This window comes from Equus quagga, chromosome 12 (genome assembly GCF_021613505.1).
Source record: "Equus quagga isolate Etosha38 chromosome 12, UCLA_HA_Equagga_1.0, whole genome shotgun sequence".
Lineage (NCBI taxonomy): Eukaryota > Metazoa > Chordata > Mammalia > Perissodactyla > Equidae > Equus > Equus quagga.
Genome location: NC_060278.1, coordinates 21,225,664 through 21,248,974, shown reverse-complemented (window position 1 = coordinate 21,248,974; position 23,311 = coordinate 21,225,664). Strand labels below are relative to the sequence as shown.

The window sequence follows — 23,311 nt, the reverse complement described above, 5'->3', positions numbered from 1 at the left end:
ATAACATCTTAATAGTGCTTAAATACAACACGATTTATCAAACAATCTTACCTGTAAGGGCAAGGCACAACCTACCTGGAAGCAGAGTGAAGGGTCAAAGCAACACTCTTTAATTTGGGTTACGTGTTTGTAAGTTTCAACACTGGTAAAGTAATGCCTCATGAGTTTGCATTCATTAAAGAAACCTCCCTGATTTAACACCTACATTCTGCCTACATGGCTTTTTTTTTTTTACTAAACTTTACATCAAATAAATCACTTACTGCTGTTGGACCGAGCATACAATCATGAAGGTCGTAATTTACCAGTACTGAAAAGAGAAATCTGCCACCACTCCCACCAATCAGGGAAAAAAAGATACTTCAGAATTATTTAAGCAAGAATTCTGACTTAATATCTGAATTCATGATTTCACTATACTACAAGAAACAAATTCTGCTACATAACATTAAGTTATATCTAATAAAAATTAAATCATTTCTTCAACCAATTTTATTAAGTACCCAAAACCTACCAGGTAATATTATCTCTAAGAGAACAGTATCTCCAAGTACAACAGATTTCAAATATAAAGTTAGAGTACTGAATGTAACGAAAAGCAAAACTTACCAAGAAATAAAGTTATTAACTCTAACTTGGAAAATATTACCATATGTTGTTTTTAAATGTGTAAATATTAACTATAACTCCTCAGATCATCACTAATCAAAATGTATAAATAAAAAAATAACATTCTTTTAAGCACAAAAAGCTTATAAATTCAAATTTATTAGAATTCACCCAAGCTAGGATCCAATGTATTGCTTGCTTATAACTGTAAATCCCTCAGTGACTTAGAAACAAAACTAGCTAATGCTAATGGTATCAACCCAGATAACACGAGAAAAGAACCAGTGAGACTCAACAGGTCTCACCCAGTCACTGTCTCCATTCACTCACTACAATGTCTTTAAGAAAAGATTAGAGATTTTATTATTCTATTTTTTCAATTGGTGAATCAATTTTTAAGTATAGACATTAATGAGTATAGACTGAGACTTCACAACCTCTAAAAACAGCGCCATCTCCCAGGTTAATTAAAACCACCAAGAGCATCTAGGATTCACAGGCCAAAGATACAGCGCACTTGATTTTTTTTAAACCATCATTATTAAGATATTGAATAAAGGCTTAAAGTAATTTAACTACACATGAGTCTTAAATATCCACTAGCCTAGCACTTAGATTTCTAGCATTATCATGTCTAAGAGAAAACTTACTGGAAAAAACTATGGCCCATGATTTAGTCCCATGCTGTAGAAAAACCTCAAAACAACTACTGGATAATACTTGGGGGGGCAGAACTTTCAGAAACTGGTCATTTTAACAGTACACTGTAATGTACTCTCTTAGAAGTAAGGAGACTGACGTTAGGCCAAGCAGGCACTCCACACTAATCCATTCCTCACATCTTCTTTGATCAGTCAGGTATTTAAATCTTCACTACAGAGGCTGCTCAAATTGAAGTTATCCTAAGGCATGAGTGATTTATGAAGCTGTATGCCAATATCTTCTATACTGTGATTAAGATTCTCACATCCCCCAAAGTATTACATCTAAGTGGACAGTCTCCCATGATAAAACAACTCCTAAAACTAAGGCCAATTTACACGAGGTAAATAACCTCCTCTAATAACCATAGGTTAATACTTCTCTATTTAAACAGTTTAAAAAGTTTCTAGGGAAAGGCCACTAAGCTGTGCTCTTAACACTATATCCTGTTCAAAATTTTCATTGGTAAAATAAAATAACAAATGTTGGAGAGGTTGTGAAGAAAAAGGAATCCTCACACACTGCTGGTGGGAATGCAAACTGGTGCAGACACTATGGAAAACAGTATGGAGATTTCTCAAAAAAGTAAAAACAGAAATACCATCTGACCCAGCCATCCCACTACTGGGTATCTACCCAAAGAACTTGAAATCAGCAATTCAAAGAGACCTATGCACCCCTATATTCACTGCAGCATTATTCACAACAGCCAAGACATGGAAGCAACCTAAAAGCACGTCGACTGATGATTGAATAAAGAAGACAGTATATATTTTATCCTTTTTTATGGCTGAGTAGTATTCCAATGTGTATATACATATACACATATATACATATATACATATACACAATGGAATACTACTCAGCCATAAAAAAGGATAAAATCATCCCATTCACAACAACACAGATGAACCTTGAGGGTACTATGTTAAGTGAAATAAGCCAGATAAAGAAAGACAATCTGTGTATGACTCCACTCATATGTGGAAGATAAACAAACATGTGGACGAAGAGAACAGATTAGTGGTTACCAGAGAAAAGGGGGAGCGGGGGTGGGCACAAAGGGTGAAGTGGTGCACCTACAATATGACTGACAAATAATAATGTACAACTGAAATTTCACAAGGTTGTAAACTATCATAACCTCAATAAAAAATAAAATAGAAAAAAAATTTTTCATTGGTGACGTGAATAATCAAAGAACAGAAGGTCTGTTTATCAAAGCTGAATATGACCAGCAGATAAGTACAATTAATAAATATACCTGTAATCACTGTTCAAAATTATCATTAGGCTAAAATAATATGCCAAAGCATCTAAACAAAGTTTAAAAGAGACAAATAAGTCTGTATTTAGGTTTAAAAAATTATTTTGCTAGTTCAAGGTAAAGAAGTGGCTTGGGAGCAGTTCAGTCGAGAAATTAGGCTTTAGGTGTATATCAGCCTAACAAAAAGTCAAAAGAATGACAAGGCAGCTATGAAAACCCAAAGAATTTTAAGTCACCGGTGGAAAAGAAAGCATCCAAAACAAATGTCCTAAGGATAGTGAGTTGCCTAGAAATCACGGAGTAAACTGAAGGAAGCGGAGGTATTTAGCCTGGAGAAGATGAAAGGGAAACACCTTGGCAGTCGGCACATATCTGAGATGTTATCATGGGTATGAGATGAGACACTTTCCATGCCAGCGCTTCTCAAACTATCCGTGCTAAAAGAAAAATTTTTTTCCAATCATTGCAGATACTTTCATGAAATACAGCAATAATATCGTGGCAATGGAAAATTGCTATAAAAATGTCTAACTGCTTATTAGTCTCAGTGTCTATACTTAATTTATTGTAAACAGGTAAACAGTTCATAGACCCCCACTTTGAGTAGCTTTATTCCATGTGTACCAGAAAAAAGTAAAGCCAAGGGAACCATTTTATGGGGAGTTAAATTTCAGCTTGAATTCCTAGTAAACAGGTGTGTCCAACATTAGAAAGGCTCTGAGGACTAAGCTCCTTTGATTTTCAGAGGAAGAATAACTTATCTGTCAGATAATCTATAAACTGGATGGGAAGGGTGACTGGATTAAATCATTGCAGAATCTCTCCACCCTTTAACCTTCTGTGAGGCCAATCAAAAGCAAACACACACACATAACCCTTAAAATAGTCAATAAAAAGTAATCAAAGCATACTTACAAAATCAGTTGTGATGTATTAGGTAGAACATATGGGAAAAGGACTAGGAAAATGACAAAACACTATGTAAATCATAATTAAGAAACCTTAAATATGTGGGAATCATTCATAGAGGACCACTATTTTCCTTTTTACTCATTATTGATCTATAAATACATTCTGAAGTTGCCTCTTCAAAGTTCAAAACAGTCCTCACTATTCAAAAACAGAAAACAAGGATTCCTTTTTTAAGAAACATTGAGGAACACCACTGCCGTCTTAAATTCTTACTTCTGGGTGACCCTCAGCCAACAGGATTTAGCCAGAGTCTGCATCCCCCTTGATCCTGACCTAACTGTATCACTGACATCACTATTACGGTCTTCTCTTCTGGTTAAGTCAATCACCAGGCAGTCCTCCCTGAATGCAAGCTCTAGGCTCCTGGGAATAGAAAAGTGTACTCCCTCAAAATATTTCCTGATCAACAGCAATTTCAGACTGTCAATCATACACTTCAAACAGCTACAAAGTACTTAGCCAAAGGCTGTTTCTGTACCCCCTGAGCCTCCTCCAAATCCGTCTTCCATAAAAGTTGACCTAATGCCCACCAACTTCATCAACTTCCAGTTTACTGATGCCTCCTAGGTGCAGATGCTACACACCAGTCTATGATGTACAGTATCTTACAACAATCAAAAGTGACTCCTAAATCCAGTGTCTTTACTAACTACCACAGGTACAGACATTATTCCTATAGAATTTTAAATGGATGTCTCCAGGAGAAAGAATCCTATAAATGCATTTTACATAGTTGTATTTAAGAAATTTGTTCACAGCTAATTTGGTGTACTATTTTCCAAATTTCTCATCTAAAACACCACTGATAATGACTTTTCTTAAAAGTGCAAATAAGACGGACATCGAAAAATTAAAATATAAAACAATGAAAGCAAACCTGTTATAGAGAGGGAACAGCAAAACACACAGAAAAATAATAGCAGATAAGGTAAAGTGACAGAGAAAGAAAATTTATCCCTCAACATTAAGGAGTTTTTTTAAATCACAGGAAGAAAACACATCCACAAAGTAAAAAGCACCATATCCTTGCCAGATTTCTTTTAAAATCAGACACAAAATCTATCACAGACTCACATTTAAACACGAGTACTTAGACTGTTACACTTGGAAATTTTCCTGGAATGTTAAGAAATCACCTGCAATGAGCCCTTTTCCACAAGTTCTTTCAGTGGCATGAAGACTTTAAAAATTTTTAAGTATGAGCTCCAAAATAAATTCTCAATTCTGAGAAACATTTGAAAATCACCTGTTTTGTCTCTCAGTATTCTGTAGCTCCCTGTGGTCCCTTTTCAGGTGTTTGGTCAAAGACGTAAAGTATTCTTTTAAAAGATTCTGGAAAGGTTGTTGTTTCTCTGGACTAATTATCTCACTAGGAGGAAAACCCAAATTGAACTTCTCGGCAGCGCTCTTCACTTTCCTTGGGGCAAGTCCGGCAATATCATCTCCACAATGTCGACAAAAACTAATCACCACAGAAACGTGAGTATGGGATTCCCGATCAGCATTAATAATATTTTTTAGCTGTTCATAGATCAAGGAAAGACCTTCCTTGTCAGTGAAAATCCCAACTATTGTCAATTCTGCAATGAAACGTAAATCAGTTCTTAACTTGGTAATGTTAGGTGTTTTCTCCTCTTTCCTTGCCTCAAAATGTTTTTTCCAAACCTGAAGAAGGGATGGGGCAAAGTCAGCATAGCGCTGGTGAAAGAGAGAGCATAAGTGCACAGCACAATTCACATCAGATATTTTTAGCTTTGCTTCCACAATAGAAGCTACAGCTTCTGCAATGTACTTGCTTAAATTTAGGCCATTAAAATCATGGGACAAGGAGTCTCTCTGTTGTTCCGTAATAGTTTTTAGTTTCTTGACAAAAGCAGTATTTTTCTTCAAACTTGAATCTAGTCGGCTAAAGAAATTTTCCTCTGGTCGGCTGTCGGGAGCATTTTGGTTTTTGCTACGAAGTTCCTTCCTTAACTGATGTCGCTCCCAAGCTTCCTGATGAAGCTGCAAGGATTCCTCTTTCTCTCTATAGAAAAAACAAACAAACAAGTAAATAAAATACTCGATATACTGGGCATTATTGACAAATCCCATGAGTGAAAGCCAATGAAAAAGTAATCACGTAAGCATCAGCATCCAAGAGGGACAAAAGATGCAAAGGGCTCTTTCACTACTTTTAAAGACATTTTATTAATGATTTAAGAAAATGAGAACCAGGGGCCGGCCCCGTGGCTCAGTGGTTAAGTTCGAGCATTCTGGTTCAGTGGCTCAGGGTTTCACCGGTTCGGATCCTGGGCGCAGACATGGCCCCGCTCAACAGGCCATGCTGAGGTGGCATCCTACATGCCACAACTAGAAGGACCCACAACTAAAAAATATACAACTATGTACTGGGGGTATTTGGGGAGAAAAAAGCAAAAAAAAAAAAAGAAAAGAAAAGAAAAAGAACCAGTATACTGGGAATACAAAATGTGTTAGAAGGGAAGATTCTGAATAACTCGATTAAAAATCATTCTGCAAGCTAAATGGATAAAACACTTTTGTCAATTAAACCTCAAAAAGCTAAAAAAATAAATAAATGGATAAGACACATGAGGTTTAAGATGAAAAATATAAAATAATATGCTTAGGAAGGATATAAACCTAAAACAGGTAAAAGCATTGCGCAAACAGGAAAAAAAAATGTCCACAAAGAATACTTCAAAGAATAAGCATTTTAAAAGAATGTATTAAAAATGTTTTGAGATGTTAAGTACCATTTTTCCATACTTCAGCATTAACCAAACCTTTAATAAAGTACCTTGCTAGGTTTGGAGCCTTAAAATTCAAGTGAGATTAAGAAAATCTGGAAAGGAACCAGAAGAGAACTATCAGATCAAAGCCCTTTAATAAAAGTTACGTTAAAGGTAGGGACAATATGACTTTAAAGTTTCTGAGATACCAAAATATATAACTTGAAAAATACAAATTTCTAAAAAAGTCCACTTTCATCTGTCTGAGATAACCATACCTGAGCTACCTTATAATTCTATGATTTCCCACTAAAAGACACACTATGTTAACAGGGAGTTGTGCATCCACTACTGGGAACACAGACATGTGAATATCTCCTGGAAGTCTCCCAGGCACACACACACAGGATTAGCAGGGAGAGTACACTTTAAAAGGTTGGGTTTTTGCTTGTTTTATTTTAAGCTCTTTGTATGGAAAGGGAGAGGGAGCAAAAGTTACAGGGAAATTGAATATTCTTATGAATTTAAAAAAACATATATTCCAAAACTGGCCACTACTATTGCCTTCAGCCCTAAGGCTCCAGTTGCTCATTAAAAATAGAGGTACTAAAGAAGAACTCTGGTAAGAAACTAGGTGGCTGAGCTGCTCTAGAGATCTGTGAAAATTCAGGTTTGCAGACAGCTTTTTAAATTACATATACTGAGAGAAGAGCTCACGCTATTCAACAATTGACATTTTTGTTACATCTTAGCAGTCTACCTCATTTTTCACCAGTTTGTTATATTACTTGCATCCATTTATAAGGTTAAAAGTAAACTTGGATAAAGATTAGAATGGGAGACATTCTGGAGCTGTACTCAAGGACAAAGGTTTTAAAGTCAGCCCAACGCAGGTTCAAATCACAACAGCTCCACTGTATACTGTGACCTTAGGCAAATTACTTAACCTCTTTAAACTTTGTTTTATTAATCTGTAAAATGAAGATCATAAAACTTACTTCATTAGGACTTTCTTAAGGATATTTGCTGATATACTTTGTACAGTGCCTGGCACATAACAGAACCTCAACAAATAGCGGCCATTAAGAAATAAAGATTTTCAACTTAGGGGCTGGCCCAGTGGTGCAGTGGTTAAGTTTGCATGTTCCGCTTCAGCGGCCCAGGGTTTGCCCGTTCGGATCCCGGGTGTGGACCTATGCACTGCTTGTTAGGCCATGCTGTGGCAGGCATCCCACATATAAAGGAGAGGAAGATGGGCATGGATGTTAGCTCAGGGCCAGTCTTCCTCAGCAAAAAAAAAAAAGAGGAAGACTGGCAGCAGATATTAGTTCAGGGCCAATCTTCCTCAAAAAAAAATAAATAAAAATAAAAGATTTTCAACATAAAAAGATGAAGTATTATACCATGAAAAAAGCTTTTTTAAAAAAACGAAAGCAATCCAGATTACTCTAGACTTCAAAAATATTCATTAAAGATTGTTATTATTATTTAATTTAAAGAATTAAAGCACTGTAAGCATGCCTCTAGGCAGTGAAACTAACAGAACAAGTAAGTTAAGATACTCCCAACTCTTAAGGAGCAGCATCTCCGAAGTTTTCATTTCAAATAATCACTGTTTGGCCAAAACATTTCGATCTTCCCCTTCCTTCACTTCATTAACTAAAATAAATGTTCTTACTTCAACTGGGCGGCTTCTTCTTCTTGCTGACGTTTTGCCTGCTCTTCTTGCTTCTTTCTCTCTTCCTCTTCATGTTTCTTTTTTTCTTCTTCTTTTTTCTTTAATTCCTCCTCTGCCTTCACCTTTTCTTCTTCTTTTTTCTTGCGTTCCTTGTCTTCTTTTTTTCTCTTATCTTCTTCCAGTTTCTTCTTTTTATCTTCAAGGACCTTAATAACCTCCTTCTTGGCAGTAAGCTTGATCTCGTCTTTTGGTTTCTCCCTGCTGCTCACTGGCCGCCTTTCACCGCAGTCTTTTTCCTTGTTGTTTAGTAAAGATTCTTTTTCTTCCATACTTGCTGGCTTTTTACGCTCAGCTGGCATTATGTTACCCAGGACAATCTGTAAGAAAAAAAGAATGTCAGTATTGTAAATACAGTGACTTTTTTAGTGATGGGACACTATTTTTTTAAACAGAACAAACCAATGCAACTTGGCAACTGTAAGAGATTAAATAAATGCACGCAAAACTACTATTTCTGTGATAATTTATTGGTCACAGTCCACATTCTATCATTACTAGTTATGCCTAAGCACTTTTCTTTTTACTTTTTATTATGGAAAAATTCAAACACAAACAAAAGTAGAGAACACAAAAGAAGGAACCTCCATATACTCATCACCCAAATTCAACCATTATCAACTCCAAAATGATTTATCATGTAATCCTAAATACTTCAGCACATTAGCTGAGAACACTGTGAATCAGTTGTAACCCCAACATTTCACGTCCCTTAAGATCTCTTACTATTTCATACAATATTCAACAGAAGTACTTGAGTTGGAACATAAGCAAGCTCTTGCCTCCTATAAATCAACTGACAAAATAATAGAAGACTCACAAATTTCACCTCATTGTTCTAACCTTATCAAATCTGCAAATACAAAAACTGTCAACTATCTCAAATTAGACTAGACTTTTAATCTCTTCATTAGTATCAGTAAAAGTTAATTTATAAATAAACATAATGATGATTATGAAACCTGTATATTCTCTTCTCTATCTACCAGTACAGTAGTCACCAGCCCAGGGTTTCTCAGGTTTGGCACTACTGACATTTTGGGCAAGATAATTCTTTGGTTGGGGGGATGCAGGGGGAATGGATGCTATCTGTATGAAGTTTAGCAGCATCCCTTCTATCCAGTAGATGCCAGTAGTATCTCCCTAGTAGTGACAACCAAAAACTACTCCAGAGATTGCCAAATGTCCCCTGGGGGAAAATCACCACGAGTTGAAAACCACTGCACTAACCATATGTGGTTATTTACATGTAAATTAATTAAAATTAAAGAGAATTTGAAATTCAGTTCTTCAGTCACTATCCATGTCTCAAGCACTCAGTTCCACATGTGACTAGTGGCTACCACAGGAGATAGTGCAGATATATAACATTTTCACCATCGCAGAAAGGTCTACTGGATAGCACCGGTCTATAGCACAGGCTCTACACAGTGAACTGGAAACAAACTCTGGAACCAAAAAATGTATTTCCCAGCAAAATTCAGGATTTTTCTTTTCTAAAAATAAATTTCTCTACTTAGAACTAGTGTTCTAATATAATTTCTTTTATGGACAGTGCTTCATGTTTTAACTCCCAAATCATTTGAAAGTCGTATATGAGAAAATCAAAACACTTTCCATTTAAGAAACATAGAATTACTTAAACTTCCTAGTTTTTTATTAAAAGCTAAAGATATATACAGTATTCTTAAATATTTTCAAATAGAGGTTTTAAATTACTGCAGTAAAAACTAGATTAGCAAACAAAACATTTACAATAATAAATATTTGATAAACACACAAAGCATTTATTTCAGCACCCTAATAAAATGTTATCAAAGAAAGACACAACCTAGGCCAGCAGAAGCACTTTAAGTTTTGGAGGCACATGCCACAGTCTGTACCTTCTCTCAGCCACCTCTTCCTTCCCCTTTTTCTCTTTTACTCTCTTCTCTCTTTTTCTCTTTACATTCTAGGCATTTATTTTGACAATGACACTCAAAGGCTTTAGTTAACCCCACTGGTGGAACTCAGAACAAAAAAAGGCTGTTAATCCTGTTTAAGTAATCATTAAAATATAAAAGAGCACAAGCACTTATTAACGTGGCAAGACCATGTTAACTGGGAAGTGTAGTTATCAATTCTTATATAGCGTCAACTAAAATACCCACCGTTAATATGAAAATATCATGCCCTAAAAGCGAAGTCAACTTTCAAAACAGAGAATAGTACTAAAAGCTACCATTCATTGGTACCACAGTAAACATCTTACATACACTATCTCATTTAATACTAAAAGCTTTATGAGATGGGTATTACCTTCTCTATTTTATAAATGAGTAAACTGAGACTGGACCAAGTAACTTGCCCAAGGCCTCCACAGCTGGTGATGGAGCTGGAATCTGAACCCACACTCTGAACCAGTTAGTAAAAACCTTGAGAGTACCAAATTGTCAGTTGGCAGACTTGATCATACATACTGACTAGGACAAATCACAGAATTATGTATCTCAGAGTAGAAAGAGTCCCTGATAATGGCCAAGTAGTTTTTACTTTATGTTTTTAGCTCTGACAAATTCTATCTAAGATGTCCAGGACAAGATAATTCCCAACGTAACAATACAAACTTATTTAGGGCTATTTGCCATTATGTACAAAAAAATGATAATATTTATACAGAATTTGTATTTTCTGATATGAAGCATCAACAAGCAACATTTCACTGACAGAAGGAACTACAATCCTCAGACAATAAAAAGAATGGCATCAAAATTTACAATTGTCTCATTTATGAAGATAAAATTAGATATTAAGTTGTTAAAACATAAAGAAATTCACTTAGAATCTGACAAATTCATAAAGGATGACCATTTCTCAGCTCAACAGAGTCTCCCAAACTTTTGCAACTCCCTACAGTATTCATTTATTCAATAAATTTTTAAGTGCCTACCATATCTAACTGTAGTAGGCAATCACGAATTAGATCCTGCTCCAGAGCACGATAACACAGATTCTCAATAACACCCTTAAGTCTTGGTAGTGCTATCTCCTTTGAATCATTTGATCCGTATATTACAAACACATACCCAAAGTACATTTGGAACTAAATTTCAGTAAACAAAAAATATGACGAAAATCTAAAAGTACATGAAAGGCAGCAATGCGGCATGCGAAAATAATACGGGCTTTAAAGTCAGACTTTCAGTTTGCATCCTAACTCTGCAACCTGCTAGCTATGGAAATTGGGAAACTTAACTTGTCTGAGTCCGTTCATCAATAAAATGGCGATGCTGCCAAGTCTCTTATGGCACTCTTAAATTTCCAGCTTAGGCGCTAGCATGAGACTTTCAATAAATGTTTATTCTTTTTCACACAGAACACTGAAAAGTTCACCATAAGAGAAGAGATTTTCAGAGTTAGGACCGCTAGATTTTATCTACTCCAATTCTCAACTTTTACATTGAGGCCGCACCACAAGAGTGACCTGCCCAAGATGACACAACTAGTTTAGCAGCTGGGTCAAGACTCATTGTCCAGTGCTCTTTCGCACTATATAACCTGACTCTAAGATTTTAAAAGCCGAATAATTATACAAACAACATGATTCACATCACTATGCATTTGTATTATGTCAACTTAAAAAAATTAAACTGAGCATTAAATGATATTTAAGGAAATGCTAACATTCTTATAAATTCATGCTTTAATAAACAGCCAAATATTTTATCTAAAGTGTTTCAGAAAGATTTTCAAGTAAAAACTGGAACTTCAAATAGATTCTATCTCAAAATAATCAAAATAAAAATTAGCGATCTTTTAATTGCAACATGATCAGCTCTTACAAATTGTTTTACTAAGTACAATTACATTCAGACAGTCCTTAAAAGGAAGCCATGCATTAAAACCACCTTCCTAGCTCCCAAAATAGTGTCCCGGCTCTTGGGCTGTATATTTTACTTGGTTTTCTAAATATACTCAACTTCCAAAAGAAAGTAAAACTACTTTACTAGTAAAACAGGTACCAGTGGAGTGTACTGGGGGGACAGAGTGCAGAGAAAGGAGGTGTTTCCCTTTTAAAACAGTCCTTTGCAAAGTACCATATGGACTATGCAGGAAATCACAATCAGACGGCTCTGAAAGTACTCGAGAGTAAGAGAATGCTGTTTTACCTTTTAAGTCTGTTATTCAAAAGGTTCTAAGGGCAGACCCGCACAGGAGCACTATCTCCCAGTCTAACTTTACAGGACATCCTTAGTATAAAAGACTCATTCAAAATTTTACAAATTTCACGAAAGTTCAAAAATGGTTTTCCTGATGAGTCGTACAATCCTTATAAACACCTAAAAATTACGATAAATGAGAAGGGTGTGTGATGGTTTTCCTTTGGTCTGATGCATCCCTACGTGTAAGTCCTAAAAGAGCAAGAGAGCTGATGGTCCGGTCCAGTGGTAACCCCAAGCCTGTAAGTTGGCTCTGCTTTGCCAACCTGGAGACCAAACACTCCGTGATCATCTTAGCTCAACAGTACTAACAAGAGAGCACTAGGAGCTCTGGGATGAAGGTAAAGTGAAGAATCGACCATATGATTCTCATGATCAAAACCCTATATGATCAAAAAGAAGTAACCGGAATAATCCATGCCCACCATTCCCAAATACACCAAAACCCCTTCCCCTATACACACAGCTCCCACAAACCCCTGCTCTGGCTCCACATTCCTGTACCTAACATGCCTCCCCGCCACAACTCCCCTTCCTCAGGGGACCCACGGTCACCGTCGCGGACCATCCCTGCCCCGACCCTAACTTCTCACCCCACTCTCCCTCACCCCCGGAGACCCAGCGTCTCCGGCTGGTCTTCCGACTCCACATCCTCCCACACACGCACCCTCCCCTCTTCCTCGCCCTCGCTTCCCTCCCGCCTCCCCGAACGCTTTCCGCACCTCCCCTCTCTCCCCTCCACACCCCCAAACCCCTTCGCCCCGCCACGGCGGGCTCCCCGCCTCCAGCCCCGAGGCCCAGCCCGGGCATGGGGGGCAGGTGCCCCCTCTCCCGCCCCTCATGTCGGCCCCGGGCCGGGGCACGTTCAGCGGAGCCTCTGGGAGAGGGGTCTGAGGAGGACGACGCCGGACCCGCGGTCCGTCTCCTGCTCGCCGCCCCCGGAGCGCTGGGGTGCGGAGTCGCCTCTCGGGTTCCCCAGGGAGTAGGAGTCCAGGCCGGTGCCCCCCGGCCCCGCTTCCTCCGGATCGTTGGAGCGGAGGGGAAGGAGGTTCCTCGGGACTCACCTCGAGCCTGTTGTCAACATTAGCCCCGGGTTTCCCAGCACCAACTCCAGCGCTCGGGCTCTCCCCTCCCCTCCCCCCACCGACTCGCAGCCGAGGGCCCGCCTTCCCTCAGCTCCCCCTCCTCCCTCCGCCCACCGGCCCGCCCGCCCGCCACTCACCAGCGCGGCCGGGCAGCGAGTGGGGGCGGGGCGGAGGGAGGTGGAAAGGAAGAAGCTGTCCGCGCGATTGCCAGATCGAGAACAGTCCGGGTCGCCCGCCCCCTGGCATATCGATGCCCCGAGCTTAGCTCTGGGGTAGCGGTCGCTAGAGAAGGTTCAGGTAGGCGCCATACACTTAGTGGCTGGTTCAAATTGCTCAGTCGATGAGAGGAGAGAATTTTTCAGACAGGCAAATAGTAGGGCAGCCACAACCAGCCCCTCAAGCCAGGGCCCCAGCAGAGAGGAGGAGTGTTCCGAGGACCGAAGGCAGGAAGTGGATTGGTCGCCAGGAAAGGGAAAGCGCCTGAATTGGAGACGCGCAGGCGCAGGCGCTTCGGAGGCGGGCGGGCGGGGGGGGGGGCGGGGGCCGAGGGGGAAAGCGAGAATGGGGCGGGGCGGAGCTAACAGGAGGTAGGGAAGGGCGGTGGAACAGTAGGAGAATTACGGAGCGCCATTAAGGACAAGTTTGGCCACGTGACTCTCATGGGAGTTTCCTGGAGCGAACGTAAGGAAGAGGTCTAAGAAGGGAAAGTTTGATTGGGCTAATTCTAGAGGTGAGGTTGAAGATTTAGGGAATTGGAAACTGGAGAGGCTACGAGAATATGGCTGGTGAAAAAGGTAGAAGTTGGTTAGGAATGGGTCTAGATTTAAGAGTGGCCTAGAAAGACTGGGAAAGTCCCCGTGGGGGAATTTCCAGAAGCAGTTTTAGATGTTCGACATCAGAACATCCCAGAGTGAAGAAGAATCAAGGCTTTTCCCATACGGATCGTAGAAAGTACCATGTTCTAGCAAGCAAATTTTAAAAAGTACAATGAAATGATCTCCCTGGGCTATTGAATGAAATCACCCGTTTGAAAAATTGGCCAGTCTTGTCCTTTCTTCCGAATGCGAAACCAAGTCGACTTTTAAAAATGGGCATCAGCTTATCCACTCGACTTATTCCCTCTTAAATTGCTGAATTTGTGCATCTGGCTTCCGATTTTTATCAAACAGTGCTAGGGGCTGCCAACATGATCTGACTGGGTGTTCGTACAGGTCGGTCAGCTTTGGCTGGTCAGAAGCCAAAGGAACAAAGGTGCAAAACTGGTCTTGACTCTTGCTTGACATGCTGCGCCCCAGCCGATATCCAAACCCGCAAAATGAGCTGCTGCCAACCTCGGATCCTTGAGGCGAGTGTCAGGTTCCCTTTTATTCAGCTTTTGCGCGTTTGCCTCTGCTGTTTTACTTCCCGTTTATTCTTAGCAGGCAAGTGACCCTCCCAAACTGACTGTTGATGCTAACTGTTTAATTTTTTTTTTTTTTCAAAACACTGCCAATAGGGGTCAGCCCCGTGGCTTTGACGTGTGGGTTCATGGGTTCCGTTCCCAGGTGCAGATATACACCACTGGCCAGCCATTCTGTGGCAGCAGCCCACGTATAAAGTAGAGGAAGATTGTCACAGATGTTAGCTCAGGGCTATACTTTCTCAAGCAAAAGAAGAAAGAAGAGGGGAGCCAGCCTCTACACAAAGTGTTAAGTGGCACAGTGGTTAAGTTCCCTCCACTTTGGCAGCCCGGGTTTCACCAGTTTGGAACCCCAGGCACTGAGCTACACACCACTCAGCAAGTCATGCTGTGACAGGTGTCCCACATATAAAATAGAGGAAGATGGGCACCGACGTTAACTCAGGGGTAATCTTCCTCGGAAAAAAAAAAAAAAAGAAGGGGATTGGCAACAGATGCTAGTTCAGGACTAGGCTTAGGAGAAAAAAAAACCCATAACCAGTAGGTCAGTCATTTGTTGTAAAAGAGAAAGACAGATACCCCTGTTGTGTACCATTGATGAACCATTATAAGAGAACTGTCCCCAAACACTGTTCTGGTAATAGCCACCACGTTTCTCTTTAAAGTTTTCTTGTTCACATTTTATCTGACTGCCTTAAGAAGATTTACCTGTGCTGTTGGTAAATAAGGCCTTCTTACCTTAAACTAAGTCAATCTTTGCTTTTCATCAGGTGTTAAGAGGAAATCATGTGAGTACAGGGATCAAAAGAAAGGAGGACATTTTTATTGAGCATTTGCTATTTTACATTTGTTGTTTTAATTAATCACAATTATCCTGTAGGTAAGTATTATGATCCCCATTTTATAGAAACTGTGTCACAGAAAGATTAAATAATTTACTCAAGATCACAGAACTAGTAAGTGTCTTATCTAGTATTATACTCAAGTCACTTCAAAAACCCAAGCTTTTTCTGCTATATCCACTTCCTTTGTGCACGCTTTTACCTAGACTGAAAATGCTGCCAATTCTTTTCTTTCCAGAGAAGGATGTTGTTACCACGCAACTGGCACGTTCTGCAAGCTACAAGACAAAAGCCAATGGTCAAGGGGCAAGATGATGGCAAAGAAAGGGCATTTTTTTTTTTTTTTGAGGAAGATTAGCACTGAGCTAACTACTGTCAATCCTCCTCTTTTTGCTAAGGAAGACTGGCCCTGAGCTAACATCCGTGCCCATCTTCCTCTACTTTATACGTGGGATGCCTGCCACAGCATGGCTTTTGCCAAGCGGTGCCATGTCCACACCCAGGATCCGAACCAGCAAACCCTGGGCCCCTGAGGAGGGGAATGTGCAAACTTAACCACTGTGCCACGGGGCTGGCCCAAGAAAGGGCATTTTATTACAGCTTGCTAGCAAAGGGGAAGATGGCCGACTAACATCCAAAAGAACCATCTTAAGGAGGGCATAGAATCTTGAAGCAGTTATATAAGCCAGTGGGATATAGGGGAGGGGTTAGGAATGTTGACCCAGGAGTCGCCACACCAGATCTTTCAGTTTTCATTGCTGATGGCTATCAGCGTAAACTCTCTGTCCAGGGTCATCACATTCCTAAGGAACTCAAAAGAACAATGTTATCGTCTGATAGCTGAGAGGTACATGCACAAGCAGAAATCATAAAATCTAAGGAGCAGTTAGATCTCCTGGAGGGTGCTTATCCAGCTGGGTTAGTTAGGCAGAGGTCATTCAGTTACAACATGGTCTCTTTTCTACAATATGGCTTCCCTTGTGTCAACCTTGTGTTCAGCCGGTATCAATGTCAAGCCAGCCACCAAAAGCCTTCTGATGTGAGGCTCTCATTGCAATCTCTAACTGGAAGAAACACATTGCTCTGAAGAAGCCATCACTTTTACATGCTGATAATAATACAAATTTCACTATTTTCAGAAATTACATTAAGGGTTTGTCTAGATGTGTCATTATTTGAGAAAATTCTCAAAAATGTTCATTATTCTTTTTGCCAGAACTATACTATGTGGGGAAAAAACCTGCCATATATGTATATTTACGTCATACTGTTTTTCTACTTAAAACCTTGTTATAATGCTGCTTTACAGAAGAAAGCAAAGGCAAAGGAAAGATTATAATTACAGGGCAGGACAAACCCTGAGTTTAAAAAAACGGGCCTCATGTAAAGTGAACTACATGGTGCTCTGCTGGGTGTGTGCTGTACCTGGAACAAATCCAGCTCTGTCTTTTAGAAGCTCGTGTCTAGTTTAACTAATTTAAGCTAGTGAAAGCTACGTGTTTCTTTAGGCACTCATCTCTTCATGATTTATCTCTGCTGGGAATTTTTCAAACAACTTTACTTCTGTCTCTCTACTTAACAGTTTCTAAAATGAATGTGCTGAGATGTATCCATTCAATAACAAATCTAAGTGTTGAGAGTGCATTTAAACAAATGTAAATATTGAGCATATGAAACGTAATAATACTAGTTACCAAACCATATTGAAATTTGTCATGGAACTGAAAGATTGAAAATCAGTTTGCTAACACTGGCTTCTATTAATTTCACAAACTAGAAGTGAAGCAATGTAAGGCTACTCTTTTTTTTTTTTTGGCTTTTACTAAACATGGGTAGTCAAAAAAACAAATTAGATCATAAGACTTATAGAATGCTTAGAAAAGAGCATAGAAAATACTGAAAGTCCAATAAATGAGATTATAGTCCAATGCAGGAGGTAGATAGCAAATAAGCAAATAAAAAAAGTTAAATGATTAGAATGAATGCTACAAAGGAAATAAACAGGGAAATGTACCTGGAGAGAGAGAAGAGTGTGGCTATTGTAGAGTGGTCAGGAAAGCCTTCTTTAATAATGCAAGATTCGAATTAAAACCTGAAGAATTAGAAGGTCCTAGTTATCCAACTACAGATATCAAATGGGTGATGGGAACTCAGAGGAGAGTTCTGGCCTAGAGATGAAAATTTGAGCTTTATCGATACAGCTAGTATTTAAAGCCATAGGAAAGGGTGAGATGACCAAAGGAAATGTAATAATAAGAGAAGAGGGTCCAGGATGAAGCCCTGAGAAACTTCCAAGTATAGAGATTAGGTATCTAAAAACGAGACTGAGTGAGGAAGGGGAGAACTTGGAGAATGTAGTGTCGTGAAAGCCAAGAAAAGAGGTACTTTAAGAAAGAAAAATAGTTAACTACCTCACGTGTTACTGAGAGAACAAATAATATGAGGACAGAGAAGTGCTCATTGAATGGACACCAGAGGGATCGACGTTGACTTTGTAGAAGGCAGTTCAGTAAAGGAGAGGGGACAGATTGGAATAGTTCAAGACTAAGTTGGAGACGGAAAAAGTGAAGACAGGTATTTGAGAAATTTTATTGTAAAGAGCAGCAGGAAAATGTAACTCTAGGAGAAGTGAGGTCAGAGAGTATTTTGTTTTTTCGTGTCTTTCACTTTTATATCTTTTTTGTATTTTTTAATGAGAGATGGAAAGAATGTATACTAATGGGAATGATCCAATAAGAGAGGGAAATCTTAATGATGCAGGAAGGAGGAAAAAAGATGACGGAGGAGCAAACTCCTTGTGGTAGTGGAAGGAACAGAATCTCAAGTACAAGGGTGAGAGTGTCTTTGATAGAAGCGAGGGCAGTTCTCCATGCTATTAAGAGGGAAGACGAAAATGGCTGCATGTACAGATAGGCTTGTAGATTTCAAGGGACAACTATGAGGCACTTCCTCTTTGATTGTTCCTATTTTCTCAATGAAATTGGAGGCAAAGTCATCAGCTAAGCATGAGGCAAGGGAGAGAGTGTGGGAGGTTTGAAAAAAGAGAAAATAGGGAAGAGACAGACACCTTGAAGAGTGTGAAAGCAAAGGAGATGCATAGTGAGGATTGCCAGGTCGTGCTGGAAAGCTACCTGGGGTTTGTGGTCATGGATTTTAAGTAAAGCCATCCAGCCTACATATGCCAATTTCTCCAGAAGAGATGAACAGTTAGGTTTTATCAGGGAGTGACTTTTTCTTTTTCCCACAAGAGTAATGACAGAGAGAGAAGAGTAAGGGAATTAGGGGTGTTTGCAAGAGAATGATTATAATTGTCGATGAAAATAATCCATAACCGATCCATAAATGAAAATTTGGATGAGTTTATTCTGAGCCAAAATATGAGGACCATAGCATGGGGCCTGCCTTCCCCAAGGAAGGAAGGACACCAAGGAAGTGAGATGTCCAGAGTGGTTATATACCCTCAAAGAGGATGTTTCACATGTGATTGAAATGTCCCTTTTACAATAGTCATGAGACTGCTCTGTCGGCACAGCAATTGATGGACACAGCAGGTCGTAGGTTTGCTGTCTCCGTGGACACAGCAGGGTGGCTGGTCTGTTGTCTCTAGCTGGGTGATCACAGGTGAGCTGGGTGGTCACAGGTGGGTGCAGCAATCAGTTCCTAGCCTAGGGAAAGATGCTTATCCTTAAGGAAATGCCAGTGTGGATGGAAGTTGCATCTTTATCTTAAGGGCATTTGTTCTTGCCATAGGAAATGTTTAAATCGTATAAACAATGCATACTCAATGGCCACATGAGGCCCTTTTGGAAAAGCAAAGTCAGCTTGAATTAGTTGTACACCAGATGGCTTCCTCATATACTGCAATATATCCTATTGTTCCTATTTCTCTTTGTCCTAATGAAAGATGGTGGAATTGAAGCTGGGTGTGGAGGGAAGTTAAAGGAAATGCTCCGTATGTGTGAGTGTGGATGGGGTTAACGGATTGACAACGGTGGAGGCTGCAAAGAAAACAGTGACAAAAGAACCAACACTTCAGTGAATTAAAGTGGACTGACTAGGACATCAGAAGGTGGTTTCTGGAGAGCTGCAGGAGCTGGTGGTATAGACAGAAGAAATGAGTCCAAAGGAGCCAAGGCTTTTGAAAGAGGTTGGAAGAGAAATGGTTTGGAAGTCACAGTGGAAAGCAAGAAACACACATCTCTAAAGTTAGACTATATAAAGTCAAATTCTAGTTGTAACCTTTCCTAGCTTTTTGAACTTCACATCTTTTTGTTCTTAAAAATTGTGATAATAATAGTACCTTTTCGTAGAGTTTTGTGAATAGTAAATGAGGTAAGTCAATAAAATCAGCACAGTGTTCATAGTATATACTCCATAAGCCTCAGCTATTACTAAATCATTTTTGCAACAGTAAACACAATCGTCTAAATGGCTTTGCAACTTGAATAAATAGTGCTTAAACAGCCCTTTCTTTGCCTTAACACTGATGAGAAACCAGCGCACCTGACATGTCTTACCCCAAGATTATGAAGCCTGCCAGGACAGTGAACTTTAAAGATTAAAAAGAAAAGGGAGAAGTCAAATCACTGCAATGTACACTTTAAATATCTTGCAATTTTATTTGTCAATTATACCTCAGTAAAACAAAAAAAAAGAAGAAAAAAGGAAGAGGGTTCTTAGCTATTGTAACCAATAATGACAGAGGTTTGTAAATATCGTCTCTAATTCTGCTCTTGCTTTGATCTGTCCAGCAGAATAACCATACTCAAGATTCTTTGGGGGAACTAATGCATACCTGATGAGAAAGCTAACCCTATGTCATCTAACTGGCCTTAATTCTTTACTTCCTGACCTATATTTCTAAGTCTTGGCTGTGTGACGTCTGTGATGATATATTCCACATATATTTCAAACCTAAAATGTTCAAAGCTGAACTTAACATTGGTCTCCAATCCCATCTACTTCTTTTTCTATTTTTATTTTTTCAGTGAATGATGCTAAAGGGGACCAGGGTACGCCAAAATACACCACTTCGTCATGAGGATTATTTTGAGCTGAAGACAATTGAGAATCAACAGATAGAGGAAGAGTCCTCTAGAACTTCCCTTATCTGCCTTAAAGCAGGGCATGAATTTCCGTTTGTGAAGCCATCCACCCCCATATCAAGAAGAGGAGACTGATCCTATCACCAGAGATGGAGAGTCAACACCCAGCTGGGTTTGTATAAACAGACCTTGCTAGAAGAACCCTTATCTTCCATCAGTTCCCCCTTATATTTCCTAGTCACTTCCCACGATTTGTCATTCCTTGAAACCCAAGCCCCCTTTCCTTTGCTAAAATGGTATCTAAGCCCCTGAGTTTTAACTGCTTCTTTGTGTTTCTTTTCTGTGAACTCCTATGCGTGTAAATATTAATAAAGTTTGTATACCTTTTCTCCTGTTGATGTCTTTTGTTAGTTTAATTCACACACTCCCAAATAAAGAACATAAGAGGCTAGGAGCCGGCCCGGCAGCATAGCGATTAAGTTCATGCACTCTGCTTTGGTGGCCCAGGGTTCACCAGTTCAGATCTTGGGCACAGACCTACACACTGTTTATGAAGCCATGCTGTGGCAGGCATCCCACTATAAAGTAAAGGAAGATGGGCACGGATGTTACCTCAGGACCAGTCTTGCTCAGCAAAAAAGAGGAGGATTGGAGGCAGATGTTAGCTCAGGGCTAATCTTCCACAAAAAAAAAAAAAAAAAAAGTGAGAAAAATAAAAAAGAACATAAGAGGGTAGAGGAAAAGTTTTTCCTCCCCAATAGTTCCAAAGTCCCCACTCACCATTCCTTATCAAAATGCAATTGGTATGTTTTAAAAAGATCTTGACTGGGTCCTCCTTTGTATCTCCACTGCCACAGCCTTAGTTCAGGCTCACATCAACACAAACCCACACTATTGGAAGCCACCTCTGGGTTATCCTCCCTAATTGCTTCTAATTTTGCTCCCTACTGACCTTAGAGAGTATTGTTTCAAACAGAAATCTAATCCTTCACCTCCCCTTGGAAAAAATCCTCAATGGCAATAGTCTCCAAACTTCTTTGATCGTATAATTCTGTGGGGAGGAAAGGAGGGCATACACTCCCCATCCGTGTATATTTGCTTAGATAGAAACTGTGTGCTACGTAATACTACACAATTGTATACATTATAGCACACACCTCAAAATAGAAAAGATAAGAAAAAACAAAAATAGAAGTTCTAATATTTTTGCCTTAATGGATCATCTTTCATACTCCTTTGTGCCAACCCACTTTGGAAGCCACTGACTTACAGGGTAAAATTTAGAGTCCTTAGCAAGAGCCCTTAATATTATATAGCTCTTGCCTATATAGCTAGTCTCATTTCCTGCTCCTTCCCACAGGTCTAAGTTCTAGCCTTAATAAATAACCTGCATGTACTGGACGTCCTCTTCCCTTAGTGCACATATTATGCCTTTGCCTAGAAGGCCCTTTCTCCCATGAACGTTTCCAGACTAGTAGCTCAAGCATTATTCCTTGGGAAGTCATTCTTTATCACCACCTCCCCACATATGTCAAATTAGGCTTCAATACCTGGGTTCCCATAGCAGCCTCTGAACATCTCTATTATAACATTCATTATGCTGAAATAATTTGTTTATATTTGTTTTCCCATTAAGACTGTGAGCTCCTTGAAGCTATGATTTGTAGCTTATTAATCTTTGTGTCCTGGGGCCATAGAAGGCACTTAATAACATTTTGATAGAAGGACTAATAAGTGAATGAATGTGAAGGGGATTAGAATATGCCACCCCAGGAGCCAGCCCAATGGCAGAGTGGTTAAGTTCACACATTCCACTTTGGTGGCCCAGGGTTCGTGGTCTGGGATCCTGGGTGTGGACCTACACACTGCTCATCAAGCCATGCTGTGGTGGCATCCCACATACAAAATAGAGGAAGATTGGCACAGATGTTAGCTCAGTGACAATCTTCCTCAAGCAAAAAGAGGAGGATTGGCAACAGATGTTAGCTCAGGGCCAATCTTCCTCACCAAAGAAAGAAAAGGAAAAGAATATGCCACCCCAAAATATGCTACTTTAGCATATAGATTATTTTGGACTGAAGGCAATTGAGAATCAACAAATGCGGAAAGAAACCTACCTGGAGTTCCGTTTACCTGACTAAAAGCAGAAGCTTCTGAGAAATGAGGACTGCCATAAATTCCCTCTCTGGGAGATTTATCCATGAAGATGGGAAGTCAACACCAGATGAGTCTGCACAAACCTTACTAAAATAACTCTTATGTTCCATTAGTTTGCCTATATATTTACCTTGCCACAATTTACTGCCCCTAGAAACCCAAACCCCTTTTTCTTTCATCTAGTCACTTCTCTGTAATTTATTACCCTTTGTTAAAATGGTATATAAACTTCTGACTCTGTTTCTTTGACTTTCCACTTCCTTTCTGTGTAGCCCCAGCGCATGTAAAATTAAAAACATCAATAAAATTTGTCAGTTTAATTCACACACCTTAGGAAAAGAACCTAAGAGGGTAGAGGAAAACTCTTCCTCCTCTACAAAAGCTTTCTTGGAAGAGGGAGAGAAACTTGTGTACTGATGCAGGAATGTGGGATTAAACTAGAGTGAAAAGAACACAATATTTTAAAGGAAACAATCATAGACTGGAGTTTCATTTTTATTTACCAAGCAATACACCAATTCTTAACAGTCCAAATATAGGATTCCATATCCCTTTTTGTGATTTCCA

General features: G+C 39.5%; 1 protein-coding gene across 1 annotated transcript in view; it reads right to left on the bottom strand.

The window, feature by feature from the left end:
• UPF2 (UPF2 regulator of nonsense mediated mRNA decay) overlaps positions 1-13,379 on the bottom strand; it is a 105,141-nt gene extending 91,762 nt beyond the window's left edge. Inside the window, exons 1-3 of the mRNA XM_046678827.1 lie at positions 13,281-13,379; positions 7,961-8,337; positions 4,797-5,576 (exon numbers count right to left, since the gene is read on the bottom strand). Of these exons, the coding sequence (XP_046534783.1) occupies positions 4,797-5,576; positions 7,961-8,319 (1,139 nt within the window). The 5' untranslated portion in view covers positions 8,320-8,337; positions 13,281-13,379. The remainder of the gene's footprint in view (positions 1-4,796; positions 5,577-7,960; positions 8,338-13,280) is intronic.
• Positions 13,380-23,311: the final 9,932 nt, after the last annotated feature.